At 27.0% G+C, this 23,323-nt stretch overlaps 1 protein-coding gene across 1 annotated transcript in view; it reads left to right on the top strand.

Moving 5' to 3' along the window:
- Positions 1 to 23,323, top strand: part of LOC119683471 (transient receptor potential cation channel subfamily A member 1) — a 36,371-nt gene that overhangs the window by 7,976 nt on the left and 5,072 nt on the right. Inside the window, exons 3-11 of the mRNA XM_038097158.1 lie at positions 9,256 to 9,412; positions 9,477 to 9,567; positions 9,680 to 9,875; positions 11,634 to 11,741; positions 14,281 to 14,469; positions 18,003 to 18,812; positions 18,878 to 19,192; positions 22,210 to 22,320; positions 23,062 to 23,282. Of these exons, the coding sequence (XP_037953086.1) occupies positions 9,256 to 9,412; positions 9,477 to 9,567; positions 9,680 to 9,875; positions 11,634 to 11,741; positions 14,281 to 14,469; positions 18,003 to 18,812; positions 18,878 to 19,192; positions 22,210 to 22,320; positions 23,062 to 23,282 (2,198 nt within the window). The remainder of the gene's footprint in view (positions 1 to 9,255; positions 9,413 to 9,476; positions 9,568 to 9,679; positions 9,876 to 11,633; positions 11,742 to 14,280; positions 14,470 to 18,002; positions 18,813 to 18,877; positions 19,193 to 22,209; positions 22,321 to 23,061; positions 23,283 to 23,323) is intronic.

The raw sequence follows: 23,323 nt of genomic DNA, 5'->3' as shown, positions 1-23,323 counted from the left end.
ACGATAATATTCTGTTTTTCGCAAAATTTAATTAAAATATTATATTGCAAGTAACATCAAATTTTTTAAGTCCAGTGACAAGTTACAATAATGGGGAAAAAATTGTTGAAAAATCCGTCACAGAATAAAAAAGTAAAAACATATTAAAGGAATTTTAATAAAGTTTTAATAAAAATAATTTCCGTACAAATGGACTATATCCGCTTAATAAAAAAATAATAAAAAATTTATTAAAATAAAATATTTCATATTAATTTGTAAAATTTTTGCAAAGAATTTTAAAATTTTTTTTATTATGGTCTTGAAGGAGGATTATTAAAAGTGAAGCGTTTTGACATTCTCATTAAAAGTAAATGTTATTTTAAATATATCAAACATGATGACAGGAGTTCAATACGAAATTTATTGAAATGTATGTCATTTTAATTAAATATTATTACTAATTAGAAATAATTAGTAGAAATATCAGATATTGTTAAATTGAGAATTCACTGTGTATTTAGCTAATGAATATATTAAGTCACACATCAAATGTGATTTAAATACTAATTAAGTAAATTCCAAAAAAACCAACAAGATTACACAATATGCCACTGTGACAAGTCATAATTTTATGACTGTCATATATGTTTATAATGTGAATTGCTTAAATCTATACTTAAAGCTATATCACTTTTACTATATTTCGTAAAACGGGTGTCCTAGACACCCATTTCATTTAATTCAATTTTATTTTGTATCCGCCACAAAGAAGATGAATTCTTATACTGTGTCGTCGCTATATATTTCATATCTTCTGGTTATAAATTTCTCAGAGTCACTGGCAATCACTTCATTTAATTTACAGTAACATTTCGTTTAAACTTATAAAAATAAATTAATTTGAAAAATTATCTTATATTTCTGTATTTATTTTTGAGACACATATTTCTATATTACACAAACACAATGGCGTTGCAATAGGGATTAAGATATAGATGCGCATTCGACATGTATATATAAATTAAACTGGTGCTGGATTGTACAATTCTAAAGAACATTTATTCCTCTTCTAGTAGAAGAGTTGTGATCTCATATTCTTCTCTTCAAAACTTATATCTGTAAAGTTACTTCTGAGTTTTGTAAGATTATAGTTCTAACTGAAGTACTCGAAAGGAATTCTAGTGAATATTCTTAATATGTTAAGTTGCACACAATCATCGAAACATTTTATTTGGAATGCCCTGCTGTTATTCCTTGGTTGTTAGACCACATGCAGACAGATAAGGAACTTAATATTTAGATTTTCAAAGTAATCTATACTTGGAATGAGAAGGTTAGATAACTAACGTGCTTAGAATAAGAGGCACTAATACTTTCTTTTTACCTTTGCTTTAGAGTACAAACCTCTGTTAGCCATTCAATTTCCACTTCTAATTAATACAGTCATAATGAACTTTCCTCTCTAGAATGCTCAAACGTTTCATTTGAACATCGTTATTCAGGACGAAATTAGGAACGCATAGTTGAATAAAAGATGAAAGAGCTGCTTAAAGCAGAGTAGCTTAGTATTTATGTTGAATAGGTTGCCTGCCCAAAAAGTTTTTGAACTTAATGTATCGAAAAATGGCGTTTATATATGAGGAATTTATAATATATTTTCGGGAGTAAAAACAAATCCTTTGTATTAAAGTTTATTAACAAGCTCGGTGCATGTAGTATTTATACGTTGATTTCGATTAAAGGTTTTAAATCCTCAATCCAATAAGGGCATTTTGATATTTTATCTGCTTTGAACTCAAGTTTCGAGGTGATATAGTATCCGAAAAGAAGGGTCAGGCATTAGAACTCCTGGGCTAGGAGTGTGACCTCATGTGTATAGGACTGTGTAACCTCATGTATATAAGACAATTGTCAGCATATCAAAGTATCTAAATCCTAATTAAATATTGAATATTATCCAATTTTCATATACAAATATAATCAATTTGTTAGCTAAAAGTGACACATAAAGTTTACCAATTGTTTTAAGTGGAAGGATAGGATGATAACTCTGAAGGGAGCATAGTATAGCTTTTTAATGATTTGAGTTTTCTCGTAACCAGCATTAAAATTTGTTTGGAACGAAATTCAAAAGTTCTCATCGTTGGATATTCTCCACACTTCTATAAACGATTTTGGTTATGATAACTACAGTTATTCCAATACAGACTTCTTTTCCCTTTCTTTCTGCATAAGAAGAAAGAATTCGAAATCTACCTCTAGATTATAATTTTATGTTTATATGTATTACATTAAATTCAATATAATATAATCATATGACTCTTCAACCGCTGAATCGATCTGCATGATGTGTTTTGCTATACAATCTCCATCTAAAGGGGGCCGTCACCATTCAAAAAATATATGTAAACCCAATTTTCTCTTAAACCGTTGATTTAATCTACATTATATTTATACAACTTAAAGGTGAGACACAAAACCTATAAAATTTTTATTTAGAGGCAATATTTAGGGTTCCTACCACACAAAAAAATTTTTTAAACTTAATTTTTTCGAAGATGAAGCCTAGATTGCACTCAGGATGGGTCAGGTAATATATATATTTAGGAGTTAAATTTTTGGAGTTTGTAGTTTATTTACTTCAACTGTTAACATGTAACTAATTTCTTTAATAAATTTAAAAATACTTGTATTATTTTATAAATCTTTAATTTAAATAGTATATTTTATGTGAGCCGTGGCAGCTCACGCAGGGAGCATTAGTTCAATATAAATTTTTATGATTTACCAAAAAAAAATTTTAAGGATTCTGATTAAAATATACACAGGATAAAATTAAACAAAGAGTTTTCCATGTTGCCTGCAGGCGACATTTTATTTACAAATTATTGAATCAAAATTTTTTATTGCTCCTTAGAAAAAAGGGCAAAATGTACACTTTAGTCTTAAACGGATGGACACAGAAAAAATTGACTTAAAAACTTTGAACACATTTAATTAAATTTTATTGTCATAACTTTTAAAATAAGTTTTCAAAATAAACTCCAGTATACTTGTATAAGGAAAATTTTAAGAAAAACATAATTAAAATCGTTGCTGTTCAAAGGATTGGCATTATTAATTTAAATTCATTTCTTACAATTATAAAGTTATGAATTTTAAACTGAATTTCTTCAAAATATATCTATAGTAAAATAAAAGATATGAGGACAAGAAAAATAATTTGATATCTTAATATCCAGAGTTATTCATTTTGAAGTTTCGAAAGTAAACTAACTGAAACTGAATTTCTTTACTAATATATTGTTTAAACCCTGCCATTAACATATGTGTGAAACACAACATTATTTAAAAATCGTCCACGAAACATCTTATATTACTGATTCGTTTTATCACAATATCACAATTTTTTTTGGTAAGTTAACACAATTTTAATAACTTAAGTCAGTGGTTGCTAAACGTTCCATATTCTGAAACGGCAAATATAAAGCCTTGACAAAAAATACCTTGAATAACCGTTGTGTTTTTCATATGTCATTAAAATAGTGCTGCCACATCAGGATCGTGTATAACACAGAAAACTTTTCATCTTCCCTTCTACTTGAATGCGGTAATCATGACACTCCAAAAAGACATTATTCGTGCCATAGATGTTTAGGATTAATACCTTAAGGTGGTTTTTCTACCTTATTTGGCGTATGGATAGTGTCAGATGTGAAGTATTCCAATAAGCTATTATATTTACCTAAGCTTTGGTGTGCTTCAACCTTTCCTTACCTTATATAACACATCGCTAAATATTTTTAATAATTATCCATTTTTTTTTAAATCTTCAATCTATAACGTACTGTTCTTCAAGAGTGATATTTTCGTTCCAACGCTCGTCTTACTTTTTTTTTATCTTTTTAAGAAAACAATTTGTATTTGTTGTTAAAATAGGTCTCAATTTCAGCTATCACTATCAGTGGACTATCTATTTGATGCCTGCTGAAAAATAGTATCTTTAGAGTTTAGGGAAGACTTTGCTAGACTTGTGACTTGGAGCACATCTTGTTTTGTGGTGGAACAACAAACACCGCACCAGTTGAAAAGCTAGAGTGCTAGAGTGCTATCATATATATATCCGACCGGTAATTTATTGACTGATGTAAGTCACATATTAACAGAAAATAATATTTCACCAAATTAAACTACATATTTTATTACTAAATGAAGGCAAATTCTTCATTTCCTGAAAAACTCTTTTAACCTTAATTGTAGATTTATATGCATACCATTTTATGTGTTTAATTATATATGTATATAGAAATATTCCCCTTTATGATTATCCAGAAATTTGTAAATATAATTCTGTGCGAAAATCTATTTAATTTTGTGTTTCCTTGTTAGAAGTACACATAGAGTTGGTCACATATGTTATGTACTTATGTACATCTCTTTCATATCTCCTTTAAGTTCACATTAATACGAGTATGCATATATGTATGTAGTTTTGTTGCCTTATATTTTTTTGATTAATAAATCATAAAAGTCCATAAAAAGATACAAAATATCTGCTAGGATTTGTCTTAAGCAACAATATTTTATGTTCACAAATATTTGCATTATGAAAATTAAACTATGAGTACTCTTATATGTTCAACAACTTGCAGGAAATGATTAAGTTATTTTCCTTAATAAATAATTTTAATCATAAACAAGCATAACACCCAATAAATAAAACAATTCGTGATTGTTCTATATCATTAATCTTCAACAAATTAATTATTTAATTTTCAATATTTAAATTTTCTTACTAAAAAATGGCATAAAATTGATGGTATTAGGTACTTTACTTTATTTTAAAATGTGAAAATATTATTATAATTTATTATTTTGAAAAAATATAGAAAAATAACAATAAACAATAAAATTGAAGTCTTTAAAATAAAAAATTAGAATTATAGTCCTAATGAATTCGTTATAGGTCATTTTTTTTATTTTAGAAGACAAAGTTCTTTTAGAAGAACTTTACTAAAACAAAAAATTATCCTTGTAGTAAGTAGTATTTTTTTAGATTTTTAATTTATATATTTCATAATTAAATTGATTTTTAATGTTCGTTTTGACGGAATAAATTAAATTCTTAATATAAACTATTGTTTTCAATAGAGAGATTTTTATCGTACAGTAGTGAATTGCAACAACAAAATTTTTTTCATTATTTTTAATTGACTAAATTTTTGCTGACAAAAACCCTGTTTTGAGTATTGCTAAATACCCATCATCAATAGTCTTGAAGATTAGTGATCTGTCTAATTTGAAGGTCAGAGTTTGTGTTTATTAGATAACTGATCCAATGCCGTACTTGAGTTGTATGTTCTTAATTGAAGTTTGGTTAATTTGCTATGAAAGTTCATTAATTCTTCATTAATATTATATTTTATTTTTGTAAAGAAAAATAAACAAAATAAATGAAATAAACCATATAAAATATAATCTTAAAATTAAACACTAAAATTAAAATCTTAATAAAATAGCTTTAAATCACAAATCATATTTTAAAAGAGAATTTAAGAATCTTACAGAAACTAAATAAAAATATATAATAGATGATATTTTTTAATTTTAAGATTTCATTTTTGTTTTCACTTAATTTTATTTATTAATAATAAACTATTTTATATAAATATACGAGTTTATATTTTAAAATATATTTTTAACAATGACAACCAATTCGTTACAAAATTTGATATTAATTTATCTATACTACGGTTTTATGCTTTAAAAATTGAAATAGAAATCATACCGCAATCAAAAGTTCAATTGAATAATTTTTAAAATATATAAAAGGTTTGTAGAAAATGTGATTAAAATTTAATAAAACTTGGGAGTAAAATATACATAAGTCAATAAAAATAAAGACAATTAATAGAGACACATTACATTAATTGGTAAAACATTGTTTTAATCGAAATATAATATAATATGAAAAATACTTCAAAACACGAAGGTTTACGACCCTTCCGGTATTTAATAAATGGATGTGTTAGGGGCGCTGAGATAACAGCATCTGCTCCGCTAAAGTTACCAGCGCAATGGACGCGTATGTTGCGTATGACTTCGGGAACAAAAATTCGACCTGATGATTTATTACAGGTAAATGATATCCTGTCATTGAAAACAAGTATCAATGATTGATAAAATATTGACAAGGCAAAAATTTTCTAAATACTTTAATTTTTTTTGGTATTAGAAATAAAAATTTTATAATTTTATCTGAATTAATATTGATTTTGCTCATGTTTTTAATATTTCTAAAATAAATAAGTTTAATAAAGATAATTAATATATTCAATAAATTTTTAATTTTTTTATATAATAATAAGTAATGAAATAAAAATATTAACTTAATTTAAGTTAAAATTATTTTAGTTAAAAAATTAATACTCATTTTAAGAGCCGAAAGCCTTTGGCGTTGTTTTCAATAACGATCAAAAAATACATAAAGGATAAAGCCCTGAAATTATTAACGAAAACTGACAGGCTTACCAACACCGCGTTATTGTATCTCAGAATGGATGCAGGCTCCTCGGGCAAGAATGTAGATCTGAGGTCAGTTATTGCTTAGTCTGATGAAGTGATAAATAATAATCCAGTCAGGCGTAGAGAAGGGTTACGTTTAACTTATTTAAATAATTTTTTAAAATTAAATGTCGATTTAAAAGAATATTTTAAAAGCTTAATAAAACCTAACATTACTGCAGAAAAAAATCTATAACATTTAATTGTCTAACAAAGAGACAATAAAGTCCTGTATACAAAAGCAAGTTGTCACTGTTACTTATGGTACATTGGTTTTTTCTACATATCCTCAAAGGACGTTTCAAAATAAAATATTTGCTGCATTGTTTTGCTATATATCCTAAACTGCCTCGGGTGGGAAGCAATCATTGAGTGGGAAAAATTTATTTGTCCTAGTTTTTATGTTAAAAATTATTTCTGTTGATTTTTATTAAATTATATAAATCTTGTGAATAATTGTTGTGAGAAGTTGTTGTAACATGTGAGTTATTAAAACAAGTAAAATTTAAAATGAATAGTACAGATGACATCAAATATATTTCAACATTAAATGAACTTTAATTGAGTGTAGTATACTTAACTTACACTATAAAGCACAGTTAGTATAATGTTTGTTGGATTATTAATTAAAACGATATTATTTACAGCATAAGTTATTCTTTCTATAATATTTCTACATATTTATTTTTATATATATATTTCTATAAATATATTTCTATAATCCACATTAAACTTTTATTCTTAATAGCACTTATATTTTAGTTTAAGTTAATCAGTCTAGTTGACCAATTCAGAAAGACTCTACAGGTCCATTGTGATACCACTGCTCAACATAGGACCTTCTCTGTATTACTTATGAAACCATTTTGCAGCAATTATAGCGCGCTCCATGTTTTTAATCTTAGCACCGGACACATCTGCCAAATAGCTTATGATATATTTGTCATATAGCCGTTTCGAGTATTGCGAAGTATTCATTATCTGTGGTCTTTTGAAAAAGTTTTTTTTTTATTAACGATCCTTGGTACTTGCAATTTCAAATTAATTTTACTATGAAATTATTTTCATAGTTTAAATAGCAAATAATATTTTTTTTGGTGGCATTTCTTGAAATTATTTAAAATTCAACATCATAAAATTTATTTAAATAAAAAATTTCTAACTTTTTTAAAATATTTTGCAAAAATACTTAACCATAATGACCAATTTCATTGTCAAAACTTGCATTAAAAAGAAATGTTCCAACATTTGGTTTGAATGACTGAAGTCCTATGAATTTTTTATTATATGTGTAATTGTCTGTTATAAAAAAACTATTGTTGACATATTAGCAAACTAATAATATTAAAAAATAAATAAAATATAATTAGCATCTGTCATCGAAGCAATTTTTCGCTTCAGATACACGCAACCAACAACTGGTCCTTAACAAGTCTGTAAACTACAGTCAATTAAAAATGCTGTGAATTTTTAAATCGGATGAAATGCGATGACAGTTTCAAGCTCACCCATTTGCCAGTCGTTAGCTAACAAACAATTTATTAAACAACAATTTCCTTCCGAAAGTTTTTGAAGTAAAGTGGTTTTAAGTTTAAAATTACTTTGCGTTTTCTTAACAAAATTCTTTTTATTTTTTACTCGTTTTATTTATAACTTTTTTAGTCTTTAAACGCATTTTTGAGATTTATTTCCTTTGATGTTGTTTTGCGTTGGGAATTTACCACAAATATTTACAGGATTTATTTTTTTGATTGAATGTAAAATAATGTTTTGATTTAAAATATTTGCTAGCATATTTTAATATATGTAATATCTTACATATTTATTATTAATACATATATTACATATAAGTACACATTCGCTTTAATAAATTCATGCATTTTTAATGAAAAAAGCGACAAGTAGAATATCTTTATCTGCTCTCTTGTAACAAGAAAACTAATACATCTTGGTATTAAGCTTCTTGACCACATCCTTTCCTCTTAATTACTGAAATGAAGTTCCAGCGTTACGGTGAAAATCATTTAAATTCATTCCTAGAGGGTGCTTTTAGTGGTCTTACATAGTAGAATATTTTTGAGATTGATTATAGGAAATGGTGTGTAATACAACTAAAAATTAAAGGAGTCACAGAATCACGGAAAGTATTCGTAATGTAATGCTGCATATTTATTTTTAAGTTTTCTATATGGAAAATCTGATATATAGAAAAAATATGGCTTGTCGAAGTATAAGTCTAATTATTGCAATAGTCAGTGTTCTTATGAAAAAATATTGATCAGGCTGTGTTTATTAATCGCTTTTAACCTAAATACTGAATAAGTATATATATTAATACTATTAATTTAATATTAATATATGTTTTCTTGAAAATTACTTCCCACTTAGTGTGCAAATTGCCAGTCACAATATCTACATAAAATTCTATTACTAGGATAAAAATGTCCTTTAGAAAATAAATCGGTAACACATTTTTAGTTACTGTGAACAATTCCTTTAAGGCAACCGCTGAATATTAAAGTTCACTCGATTTTTTAATATTTAAATATAAAAGAGCAAAAATATTAACTTTAATACAGGCATTAAAACTTTTCTTAAAAATGATATCGTACGCAGTCAAAAGAACTCATACTCTTAACAATAATATCTCAACAAGCATTACGATTAAAATAAATAGCTTTCTCTCTATTTTTATTTAACTATAAATAGGCAGCTGAAGCTGGAAACTTGGATGATTTTAAACGTTTATATCAGGCTGACAACACACGCTTAGCTCTGCAGGATGGGAAAGGAAGAACGGCAGCACATCAAGCAGCCGCTCGAAATCGAGTAAACATCTTACGTTATATCGGTGATCAAAACGGCGGTAAGTTTCAATGGAATACTTAAATCGAAATAAAGAATGTGACATATTAATAAATATATTACAGATTTTAATACTAAGGATAATGCAGGGAATACGCCCTTACATATTGCAGTTGAGTTCGATGCTTATGATGCTATGGAATATTTGTTATCTGTGTAAGTGATAATAATCATAAAATTTATTGCTATAAATACATAAATATATTTTAATTAAAATATAATTAACTCATTTACTTATTTTAAATATTATTATTTTATTGCTTAATAGTCCTGTTGATACAAGTGTCCTCAATGATAAGAAACAAGCACCTGTTCACTTGGCTACAGAATTAAATAAATTTAAGTGCTTGTGTGTTATGGGCAAATATCGTAATGTTATTAACATACAACAAGGCGGCGAACATGGACGCACTGCATTACATATAGCAGCTATTTACGATCATGAGGAATGCGCACGTTTACTGGTGAGTAAATTTATTTTTGAATTTTATTATAACATATAAATATTATAAAATATTAATTACATGTTTTAATTAACATTTTATCTTAGTTTCTAAATAATTTATGTTAATCTGTGTAATTATTTTATTGTTTTATGTACTAAACATTATTAAATAGTAAAACTATAAGTCAGTGTCGTATCTAAATAAACTGCAATATTTAATTTCTGATTTAAATTAACATCCTATTTTATTGTATATTAGTTTTAATTTAAATAAATATTAAATATTTTATATTTACTTATTTCTTTCTATAATTTATTTCAATTGGAATAAATAAATTAAAACAAAAAGGTTAATTTGTATAAAAGAATATTTTTAAAACATTGTAAAAAAACAAGCGGTCAATGTATCGCAATGGAATTAATGTGGAATTATTTTTCGGACTTTAGTCTTTATTTTTATATGAACTTATAAAAAATATATTATAAGACACAAAAGTTATGAATGAAATATTGGGTGGGAAAAAGGAAACATTTCTATTATATTTAAAGAACTTCCTTCATAATTGATCACTCTGTTTACATTTTTCCATAATTTATTTTATTTATATTAAAAAATTATCGGCATCTATATAAATCAGTAGTTCCCAACCTTCTTTTCCTCTAGGACCACATGATATTGTTGTTTTTAATATGCTTTATGCATCTCTGGTATTATATAAAATGAATTATGTAAGTGCATAGGTACATTATATAAATATAAAATTTTTAAATTTTTTTTTTTCTAAAAAGTGAAGTCTCAGTGGACAAATTACAATTTGTGAATTGGAATACCAGATTCACGGATCAATTTTAACCATCTTGTAGATATCGTATGGTTCGCGGACCACCGGTTAAGGACCACTGATATATATATACAGCTTTAGTAGAACTTTTTGAAGTCTTACAAAAATAACATTATTGGCTGCTCTTTATTGCTTCTTAGTCTTAAAAATAATAAGATACATAAACCATATATAAAGTGCTTCAATTCTTTGAATCTTTTCTGCGGCAAAAAAATTCAAGACAAGGCCAATATTAATTTTGTTAAAAAAACTTGTAATCACATACAATCATATTAATAAATGTATAAAGAACTTAAAATCAACATAAAAATAAAAACTTTAATTGCCAAATACACTTATTACTCTTTAATAATTAAAGACATATTTAAAGTCTTTAAAGATAAAGATATCTCTGTGTTATAAATATTATGATCAAACATCTCTCAACTGGAATCTATAGGAGCAATTGTTCATATTTCACCCTCTAGTTGATTTATGTAGAACATAAACGCAGTGTACATTTTCAAAATTACTGATTACTGATCAATTACTAATATTATTATTACCCATTAGAAAGGCAAATAAAAACCTTATCCGAAGATCTGTAATACTAATTACAGTAACAATCTGAAAAAGAAGTCAAGGATTAATCCCTAAAAAAATGTACAAACTTATTGATAATAAATTTTGGCAATGTTTTATATATTTGTATATAAATTAATTATTTCTATAACATATTAATTTTTTTTTTACTCAACTATATTAGTTATTTATTTTACTTATTATTCATATGTTATTTACTAACAAATTCTTTTTAATTTGCTTAATGGGTTTGCATGATATATGTGCGTGTATTCTGATTTTCAATTTATATTGACTTTCATTATACATTATTTTACTTTAGCATAGTCAGTTGTAATTAAAAATATTGAGTATGTTATATGGTATTTTTACAGATAACTGAATTTGGTGCATGCCCCCGTAGACCCTGCAACAATGGTTACTATCCCATACATGAAGCGGCAAAAAATGCTAGCTCCAAAACGATGGAAGTTTTTTTCCAGGCGAGTATCTTTAAAACCAAATGTTTTGATTGTATTTATTGTTGCTTTGTTTGCGTCCGTATATCTTTCAATATCTTATATCTTACTCTATGATTACTTATAATTAAATACAATAAGTGTTGATTCACCGATATTTTTAAAAATTATTTCTTTGTATTTTGATATTATTTTTTAAAATTTTTATATATGTATTAATTTTGTAGTATAACATATGTTAGGTAATAAAAATAGTCTCTACTATATTTCGTCGTTAGATGGTGTTAGTATCCATATGTCAAGCCAATACAAAATATTAGTTTTTGATATAGATCATTTTTATTCAAATATATATCTGAAAACGGTGGTCGGTTTTTAGCACCCGATATCATAAAATTATCGAAAGAGAATTTAAGGAGAAGCTAATATTACACCTACTCTGTTTCAATGGAAATTGTTGTAACTTTTGATATATCTAATTTTTTAATTCCTCTTTTTTACCTTTTATTATCAACTCCATTGATTATTATCATATTCTTTATACATAATCAAATGATTTTTTTTAGAAAATGTGAATACTTTTTTTTTTAGTTAAAATATTTCTCATTTTTATAGTTATTCCTCCTAAAACTATGTCAGATTTCAATTAAAATATTGTCCCCTCTTCTTCTTAAATGTGATACATCGATTGCAAAGGTTTTTAAATAAGCTAAAAACTGTTGTAGAGTAATTAATATATAATTTTATTTTATAAATGGAAATACGTCACATGTGCCTCTCCGTTCTTCTGCTCCGCTATACTCCGTTCTTCTGGCTAGGCTCATAAATTAAAATATCTTACAGAAATTTAAACGAGGCAATTACATCAAATAATTATGAAATAATTTCTCACGTCATGAGTAGTTCTCTATTATGCATAATTAGTACCTTATTTAAAGTAAATCTTAAAAAAATTATTATTTTTCATTTGATGTAAATATGTCATATTTTTTTTTTGTAAATTATATTTTTGGTTAAAGGCTTTTAAAAAGTTTTTTTACATATATTTAAAATTATAAAACTTAAACATTTATTTATACATTTCTATTTTAATTAATTTTAATTGTATATTATTTTACTTTATTTTATTTTTTTTTTAATCCCTTGATGATAACAAATACACAGATATGTGTTTAACTATCGCTCCTATTGAAGCATAGCGTAGCTTTTTTACCGTTTCTCGAGTACGAAAAAAGATCTTATCCGGCTAATTTACCACTTTAACGCGGATCATATAGTACTTCGATAGATTTCCTAACTAAATCCGTTGCAACTGCCGTTGACTTTTGTTTAAGTTCATCCGCCTTCACCTTATCCTACTACACACTAAACTGGCGTAAACTTTCAGTACTCCTCTTTCGCGTACCTTGTCGTCTACTGAGGTTGGGTATCCAATGTTAGAAAATATTACTAGGGTTGACAGGGTCACCAAGTGCAGGTGGAGGCTGGAATTTGCAGAAGGAGAGACTTAAGGCAGTAACTAAGGCTACTCTTTTCTAGCAATTCATAGTTGCTTCAAAAACTTCCAGTACTCCTCTATCGCGTACCTTGTCGTCTACTGGGGTTGGGTGTCCAATCTTAGAGAATGTTGTTAGGATTGATAGGGTCACCACGTACAGGTGAAGGCTTGAAATTTCAGAAGGAGAGACTAAAAGCAATAACTAAGAATACTCTTTTTCAGCAATTCATAGTTGCTTCATAGTTTGACCTCGTATTATATATTTAATTAATTTTAATTTTTTTAAATAAATTAGTTTTAATTGTATGTTGTGTCTTAAGAATATTGAAAAACATAGAATCGAAAAATTATCTCAAATAAAGTATAATTGTGCTTAACATGTTTATTGAATTTAAACAATAAAATTACTATTTATTGAATTTAAATTGCCCAATAAAATAATAGATATTTGAGATATTCAATATTAAATCTATATACTACAATCAAACAACATTCAACTCAATTTCTACTTTTTTTTTAAGTTTGATTCCATATTTTTAAAAAAGTTTTACACAAAAATTGTTACTCATACGCAGTGTATGGCTAACTTTTGTTTTATCTGCTAAACTATTTTATAACTTAATTTTAAATGATAAATGCTTGCTAACGATGCATCTTTATACGTTTAAATCTTCTTCAAAGAACTTTTCAGTAATAAATTGAATTAAATAAAATTGTGGTAAAACATAGTTTCTGTAGGAATATTTGTTGCATGAATAAATCTAAAGCATTTTCTATATAATCCGCATGTTAAAAACTAAATAGTATAAATATAAACCCACTTGTGTATATCTTCACAAAGACAAGAATAGGATGCTTCTGAATGTTAAGCTTTATTTGTTAAATACTTTAGTAGATAGAAAACAATTACCAAGAATCTTTATTAGATTCGGACATTAAAGCGTAAGAACTTTTCAAATAAAATAACTTGACATTTAAATATTTAGCATATAATTTGAATGAAAAAATCTCATGTATTATATGTTAAATAGTTCTATAATTATAATTTTTCTCATTTCTAAATAGTGGGGCGAACAACGCGGTTGCACACGTGAGGAAATGATATCGTTTTACGATTCGGAAGGTAATGTACCACTGCACTCTGCAGTGCATGGAGGTGATATCAAAGCTGTGGAATTATGTCTCAAATCAGGAGCTAAAATATCGACACAACAACACGATCTTTCTACGCCAGTGCACTTGGCGTGTGCTCAGGTAAGTGTCATATATTTAATAGGAAAGCTTGTAAATATATTTAGATACCTTCTGCTCAAAAAGTACTCGGATTTTGTAAATAAAACACAAATTTAAATTTTATTCCAAATTTATTTTATCTCCTTCAAAATATGCACCTTCTGAAGCGATACACATATGCCAAAGTCGCACGGTTTCAGATCTGGTGAATATGGTCCCTGAGCAATGACAGTGGTGCCGTGTTAATTCAAAAAATCGCGTACCTAAAGAATTTTCCATAGTTAAAATCGCTAAATGCACTTAATGTACTTTCACATTAACAGTTGCTGTAAGCAAACTAATTAACAGATGGCGCTCAAATTTGTACCATATGTCAAGAAAGAGTGTACCAACATAACAAAATTTTTGGAAAAGGTCTATTAACATACTTAAGGAGTAGTTAACAAACAACAAAATCCGGTTACTTTTTGAGCAGAAGGTACATATAGATTAAAAAAGATAAAAGTACGTAGCAGATAAAGTAAAAATTATTATTGTTTTGTCGTTATACCTACACGTATTTGGAAAATTACATGAAAATGTTACTTTAAAATTATTATAGCAAAATGTGTCTATAAATCAGATTCCGTATATTTACAAATATTGACAGTTGCTGGAAAAAAAGGAAATTTTACGCATACCACGCATTACTTCAGTGAGTTCCAATAGTAATTCAGACAATGACGCGAATATTTGAAGCATGTTTGGCATTTTTACGTAGAAATTGACTGCTCGTTTAAATCAAAGAAGAAGTCTTTGCAGTTCTGAAACTGGAAATATTTAAATTAATTCAATTTCATTCAACATATTTTATTAAAATTGGAAAATATATATCACATTTTGTGGTACGAAGGTTGTTCAATAATTGTACTTCGTTTGTTTCAATAGTGAAACTATAAGTATTTAAGTATTTTCAGAAATATTCTGAACTAAATTTTTGTTTAAACTTCAAAGTCAATAGAAATTCTTTCAACAAAATTAGTATAAGAGTTTTGTTTAAACAGAATTTCCTTTAACAGAATCAGTGACGTACGATACGTGACAAAATCCTACAAGAAGTAGTAATGAAAGTATCTTTGGATATTCAAAACAGTATTACCTTTTAAAGGAAACTTGATATAATATAATTTTTTGCAAAATCTAAAGTTCTAAAAACTCAGTTCTCTAAATTATATTTTATAAAAAATAAAAAAAAAAAGAACCCTCGACAAGGTTTGAGCATAATTTATCTTTAAGATTTAAGGACAAAAAATATCTTGAACGAAAATTGATATGCCTGCAGATGTTAAGGTTAACAACCGTAGTTGTCCTTTAGAAAAAATATTGCTTTTCTGTATTAATTAATTTTATATATATTTAATTTTTTTATATTAAATAGTCTTTTACCTTCTATCAAAGAACACCATTGCATAAATTTTAAATAAAAAATATTAATGGAAAATGGACTTTAATGCTAAAAGACTGAAATTATTGAAAATAAAGAAACATACATGTTTAATAATTCTGATAGCAGTTAATTTAAAATATATTATAACTAAATTAATTTGTATCGCTTTTTATACAAAACGATGACTCTTAGTCAGAGATCTACTTCAGACAGTTCACTCATTTATATTATACACTTATGGCTTCACAATCTTCTTTGGTACTAAGTTTGGTACGTACTACAAACATAATCTTCTTTGTTGCATTAACTTCCAGCAGAGCACAGGACCTCAACAATTCCTCTGGATCGTATTCTATTTGGAGCTGTCGTTCCATGAGTAGCGCGCTGATGTTAGTTCGGTATCAATTGTCCTTCGCCATGTTCTTGAAGGAGCGCCAGGCCGGCGACTTCCGTGCGGGTTCCACTTCAGGATTTGCTTAACGATGCAGGAATTCAACTTGCGTAACGTATGTCCGATCCATTGCCAATTCGTTTTTTTGATTTCGTTCTCGATGCTTTGTATGTTCGCTGTTTTCCACAATTCCACGTTAGAGGTGCGTTCTGGCCACCATATTTTGAAGATGCGTCTTAAACATTTGCTTATGAAAGTTTAGGTTCGCGAATTAATGGATTTATTAAACATCCATACAAAGATAATACCAACGAATTGTTTTTAAACCAGGAAGTAGTTAACTACAATAGCTTGCTGTATTACTAAAAAGTAATGGCAAAAAAAGTACATCGGCATCTGCAATAACATTCGAGTTTCACTTAAAGTACTTGTTAATCCCTCATATTCTGCAATTGAGGATATAAATGCATCTATTATAGAATAACAATCACTTTAAAGTGATTAAAAGTCAACGTTAACATCTCAAGTTCTTCAAGGATGATCAGTGTTAGATAAAGAATACAGGACATGACAAGGGATCCTGGTCGATTTTTGCACAAATTTTCCAACAAATAACTGAGAGATTATGTCACCAGATGGCAATTGTGCCAAATTTGCACCTTCGGATAAATGTTCCAATAGTATATATCCTCACACTTTTTTCTAATGAAATACAAGAACTTATACTTTGTATAATTTATTATTTCGCACTTATGCCTTAAGGTAAACCATTAATTAAATTGTATAATTTTATATTACAGTATGTAAGGACTACATGTTTTATAAAATTAAAGTCACACATACACAGAACTAATGATGTATGCGTTCAATCACAATATTTACCTATTTTTACACTCGAATATGCACTCGTGTATTTCATATACACAAAATTACATGAATTTTGGAGAAGTTTCTCTTGGAATGTTTCACAACTGCACTTTAACTAATGTGGTTCCTAGAAATTACAAACATTTTAATGCAAATAATTAAAGAATTGATTAGTTGCCAACAGCATCAGTTCTTGAACTTAATTTGCGTATTGTATCTAAATGTCAGTAAAAATAGAGGTAAAGGTCTATTAGCTGCAATCTTTAATTATTGCAATTATTTAAAATTTTATATTCAATAATATTAGAAAGATAATATCAAACGTACACTTTTAAAATACATTTTTAAAAATTTATTTCAAGGTTTTATTATAAATTTTTTTTAATATGTAATCTGGATTCAGTCTAGATTTTCTCTCGATCTGTCAAATTATATTGTCCAATTGACCATTTTTTTAGGTCGTACACACTTATGCTTAGTTTTCACTAAGTCAATTATAATTGACTGGTGTGTCAAATGCGTTGTCATTAAGAGAATGCGAATATGACATCATATGACTACCCGTTTTGATTATACTGACAATATTTGACATGAAAATGACATAGTGAATACAAGGCATTACAATTTTTACATCGAATCAATTCAGAGTTTATCTGTGAAATCATATAAAGAAGTTGTTTAATATCAGGGTAATCATGCTATTCTGGCAAAATATTTAGTGTTATAAATTAATCTCGAGTGTTACATATTTTGCTCCAGATTTACTAATCGAAAATAAAATTGCATGAAAATTGCATTTAAATAGTATCTTGAAATTATCCATAATATTTTATACACACATAAATATTCATTTTAATAATTTATTCGTAGGGTGCAATTGAAATTGTCAAGTTAATGTTTACAATGCAACCGCTTGAGAAAAGAATCTGTCTTAGTTGCACAGACGTACAGAAAATGACACCTTTACACTGTGCATCTATGTTTGATCATCCCGATATCGTTGAGTATTTAATTAGAGAGGGTGCTGATATCAATGCACTGGATAAAGAGCATCGTTCACCTTTGCTTTTAGCTGCATCCAGATGTGGTTGGAAAACTGTACATGTACTTATACGTCTAGGAGCAAATATAAGCGAAAAGGATTCGAATGCACGAAATGTGCTACACTTTGTCATTATGAACGGTGGACGTTTACCAGATTTTGCTGAAGAAGTCAGTAAGACTCAATCACATTCACAATTGGAACATTTGCTTAATGAAAAAGATAATACTGGTTGTTCACCATTGCATTATGCCAGTCGTGATGGACATATACGTTCACTTGAAAATCTCATCCGTTTGGGCGCTTGTATTAATCTCAAAAATAATAATAATGAAAGTCCACTACACTTTGCAGCACGTTACGGTCGTTACAATACAGTGCGACAATTGTTAGACTCCGAAAAAGGCTCCTTCATTATAAATGAAAGTGATGGTGTTGGCATGACACCTTTACACATTGCTTCACAGCAAGGACATACACGTGTAGTACAATTATTGTTAAATCGTGGTGCTTTACTACATCGGGATCATAATGGACGCAATCCATTGCAACTGGCCGCTATGTCTGGTTATACACAAACCATTGAATTACTGCATTCTGTGCATTCACATTTACTGGATCAGGTTGATAAGGATGGTGTAAGTTAAATTAAATTTATTTTATTTTATTGTATTTTAATATTTATTGTATAATTTATTATCAGAATACCGCATTGCATTTAGCTACAATGGAAAATAAGCCTCAGTCAATTTCTGTGTTGCTTTCAATGAACTGCAAATTGCTTTACAATTATATGGACATGAGCGCTATTGACTATGCAATCTATTACAAATATCCGGAGGCAGCTTTAGCTATGGTTACGCATGAAGAGCGCGCCAATGAGGTTATGATACTAAAGTCCGACAAGCATCCTTGTGTAACCTTAGCACTTATTGCATCTATGCCAAAAGTGTTTGAAGCCGTACAGGACAAATGCATTACTAAGGCTAATTGCAAAAAGGACTCCAAAAGTTTTTACGTAAGTTATCGTTGATATAAAATTTTTAAATATTTGTTAAAATGCAAACTTATTTGAATAAATATTAAAAACTAACAGAACAAATATTAGAAAATGAAATAAAAATATTGTATGTAAAAGTACATAAACCACTTTTAAGTGAATTTAATATTTGCACTGAGTTCTTGCACTTCAAAAAATATAAACTTAAAAAAATATCCATGATAAATTTTGTGATAAATTGACTGAAAATGCTTTGCAACCTTACTCATACTAAATCAATCTGAAGTGAAATAACCCTTGTTAAGCAAGAGTATCTTATTGATGACACGAAAGTTGAAAGTATGAAACTTAATATTAAAGAACAATGTTAAACTTATATACATTGTAAATTTATGTTTGTATAAAATGAAATCTTTAAATTTGAAATCGTATATAGTCTAAAGACCTAAACCATGTCTTATTTATATAATAAGTAATTTAAAATCCTATTGATATCTATTTATCTTTAATTAAGTCATCTAATTAAAAAACTCTAATTTTTCAAGTTATAGTAACATATATATCTCACTTTTCAAGCATCCGATTTCAAGCATAGTGCATCCGAATTCATAAAAAAACTTTACAAACTGCAATTGTAATAATATTAAATTTATTCAGGATCTTTTTTGCTCACATCGCCTATATTAAAGTTGTCTATTTTGCATCCTAAAGTGGGATTTATTTTAACTGACACAATACTTCAAGTATTAATACTTATTAGTACTAGTATTAGTACTTAATACCCATAAAGACAAAAGAAATTGTTGCCCCCAAAAGATTTGCGTCAAGGGTTAAGTATAATACCTAAGGCCTAAGGATTGTGAGTAATATGTTACAAATAAGTAAAACATGAAACAAAAAAGTCTAGAACTATAGTGCTGTAAAAGCTAGTTATTTATGTATAAAACCTGACTCTATGTTACCTGATAAAAGGTTACTTAATAAAAATGGTCAATGTTATTGTTAATGTTTAATTGATTTATGGGGCAAGTGTCTTTACCATTCTTACGTCATTTTAGTAATGACCATTCTAAGTATTAACTTAACAACATTACATATGTACTTCTCAATTTATGATAATTTATTTTGTAATGTTTTGATATCTCCTCTATTTGTATTATATATATAAATATAATTTTTTTTCTGTTTTCGACACGAATCAACAAAAAACACAGACTAAAAACATATCGAAAATATTCTTTTTACCTAACACCAAAAATAAACGCTAAAAAATAGTGTTTTTTACTATAATAAATTATAGTGCCGAATAACAATAAAAAATATACTAAAAAAATGGCTTAAACTGGTTACACAACGTATTTTGTTGTTCTGTCACTATCCTTTTTCACTAGAATTCACTTTAATAGTGAAATTTTAACTAAAACATTCATTACATTCATAAAAAGTTCCTTGAAAATTGCACTGTCTTCATCAAAACTTTGCTAAGAAGTACATTATGTTCATAAGTAGACCACTAGAATGTTCAATAAAAATTTATATAGTACATAATAATTTTAGTGTTTGTAATCGTAAAAATTTGACTATACAACACACTACGTTTGCTGAAAAGTACACTACGTTTATTAAAACATCATTGAATTGTGGAATGAATGAACAGAAGGTATATCACGTTAATGATAATTTCGATAAAAAGCACAATAGATTTATTAATTATCATTATCATTAAAATGTTCATCACGAAATAAGTATAAAAAAGTTGTATACAGTATGCTATATTTTAGTGTTCTTTTAGTGTTTGTGTTCTTAAAAAGATTATTCAAAAGTACACTAATTTTCAAAAAAAATTTACTTAAAACTACACTACATTCATAAAAAGTTCACTTCAAATTTTGTATAATAAAGTTGGACACTATAGTTTAAATGTTTGTCTTTATAAAAAAAAATAACTAAAAAATAACTTCGCTATAGTTTACACAACTTTCATGAATAAATAATATATTCATTCAATATTATGTATGAGATGGTCTGACACAGTATAGCACTATTTTAGTGTGTTGTTCGCGAAAGACTTTGAAACTATTAGGTGTACTGTTCTGATAGTGCGTTTTTGATACACTAGTATTACTGAATACTGTATATCGTTCAGTACTGTTTCGTATTCTTGTAATACGCACTTATTTAAAAGAAGATACAACATCCATATCCTCATAATATGATATACTTTTACATAAAGAAGTAAAGTTCATTCGAAAAGGATTATAGTGAGTTTGATTTTGTTGTGACAAAATGTAAAAAAGGATAAAGAGGATGATTCAATGTGTTTAATCACATTTATATAATATTGTGTTTATAACATTTTAATATAATAATATTATATTTATATAATAATATATAATATATATATATATGACATTATATAATATTGTATCCTTTAACTATTTTAATTTATATATATACTTTTTATTTTATATTTATTTTTTTAATTATTTTTCTAATTTAATATTTATTTTTTTATTTATTTATTACATTTTTTAAATTTATTTAATTTATTTTAAAAATACTACACCTATTCCTATACTGATAAACCTTCTTTCGAATATTGGGATAGTTGTAGTTATTAATATTATTTTTAGACCCAAATTTTCTGGTACATTGAGAACAAATGTACTTTTTTGATACTAGTACTACATATTACAAAAATTTAGAATGCGACATTATGCCTAAAGGGGCGAAGATTTTTTTCACAACTTGAGACATATTTTCAAATCCTTGCTTAACACAATAGGTATATATAAATGAATCTTTGTTTTTTTTCTAATTACTGAAAATAAATAATATATTAAGTAAAAATCTTGAAACATATATGTTAATAACAACTAATCATCTCTTTATTTATGATTTTTGTACAAATTAATCAATTTATGTATTTTTATTTAATTCCATATGTTTATAAGAACCAAATAGTAGGTTCTTTATAATTCTATATATTTTCTTTAAGTTGACATTATTAAATTTAAATTCTTCTATGACTGTAGATTAAGTATTCATTCGCTTTCTTGCAATGTCATTTTATGTTCGCCAAAATCGATGAACGCACTGGTGAGCCAGTTTTGCAAAGTAACCCAACACCTTTACCAGCATTAAATGTAAGCAGATGGAGTGATTGTCTCCATCAATAAATTAAAATTTACAAGTCTTTTGTTTATATTTCAGTTTATATTTTATCATTGTGATATTAACCATATTTTTTTCAAAATTCAAAACATAGACGAAACGCCTTAGTACCCACTTCTTGCCGCTAGCTCCGTTTTAATAATTATCAATTTGAAAATATTGTAGATTAAATAATTACCATTAAAATTTTATTTAATAAAATAACTGAATAATCTATAAACATAGAAATTCATTAATCTAATATCTTATTTCAAATTATTTATATGTACAGATAAAGTACTCTTTCCACCCATTCCAACTATCTCACGAAGAGATCGAAAAACGTAAGCTACTACTTAATGATCCAAAATGGCGACCGGCGCCATTGTGTGTAGTTAATGTAAGTTTTTTTGAATTTTTTTTGTTTTGCACAACTTTTTTAATGACTTCAGTAATCTAATTGTACTTGTCTAAGGTGATTGTATTAAAAATAATTGTTAGCACATTAAAAGATAAAGTTAGAGAATTTAAAACGTTTAAATTTTGGAGTAAATATTGCACTGTAATCGTCTCGTTCGTCCATGTTCCTAACAATTTTTCATTATTCATTTTAATTTAATATATAAATAATTATTTCAATTACTAAATTCTTTATGTTAAAAAAATATATATATTTATTTTAATTCTTATATTAATATTTTCTTTTCATCAAATTTTCTGCAATTGCTTTAAAGACCATGGTCAACCATGGACGCGTCGAACTTTTAGCTCATCCATTGAGTCAAAAATATTTACAAATGAAATGGAACTCTTATGGAAAATATTTTCATCTAACTAATCTCTTGATATATTCAATATTTTTATTGTTTGTAACAATTTATTCGTCCTTAATGATGAATGGTATTGAATTACGGAATGCGGCAAATAAACAAGAAATCAATATCAGTAAAAACGAGTAAGTACTTTTTATATTTTTACTTACAAATGTAAAATAAA

This window comes from Teleopsis dalmanni, chromosome 1, assembly GCF_002237135.1.
Source record: "Teleopsis dalmanni isolate 2A chromosome 1, ASM223713v2, whole genome shotgun sequence".
Classification (NCBI taxonomy): Eukaryota; Metazoa; Arthropoda; class Insecta; order Diptera; family Diopsidae; genus Teleopsis; species Teleopsis dalmanni.
This window is presented reverse-complemented; position numbering and strand designations above follow the sequence as displayed.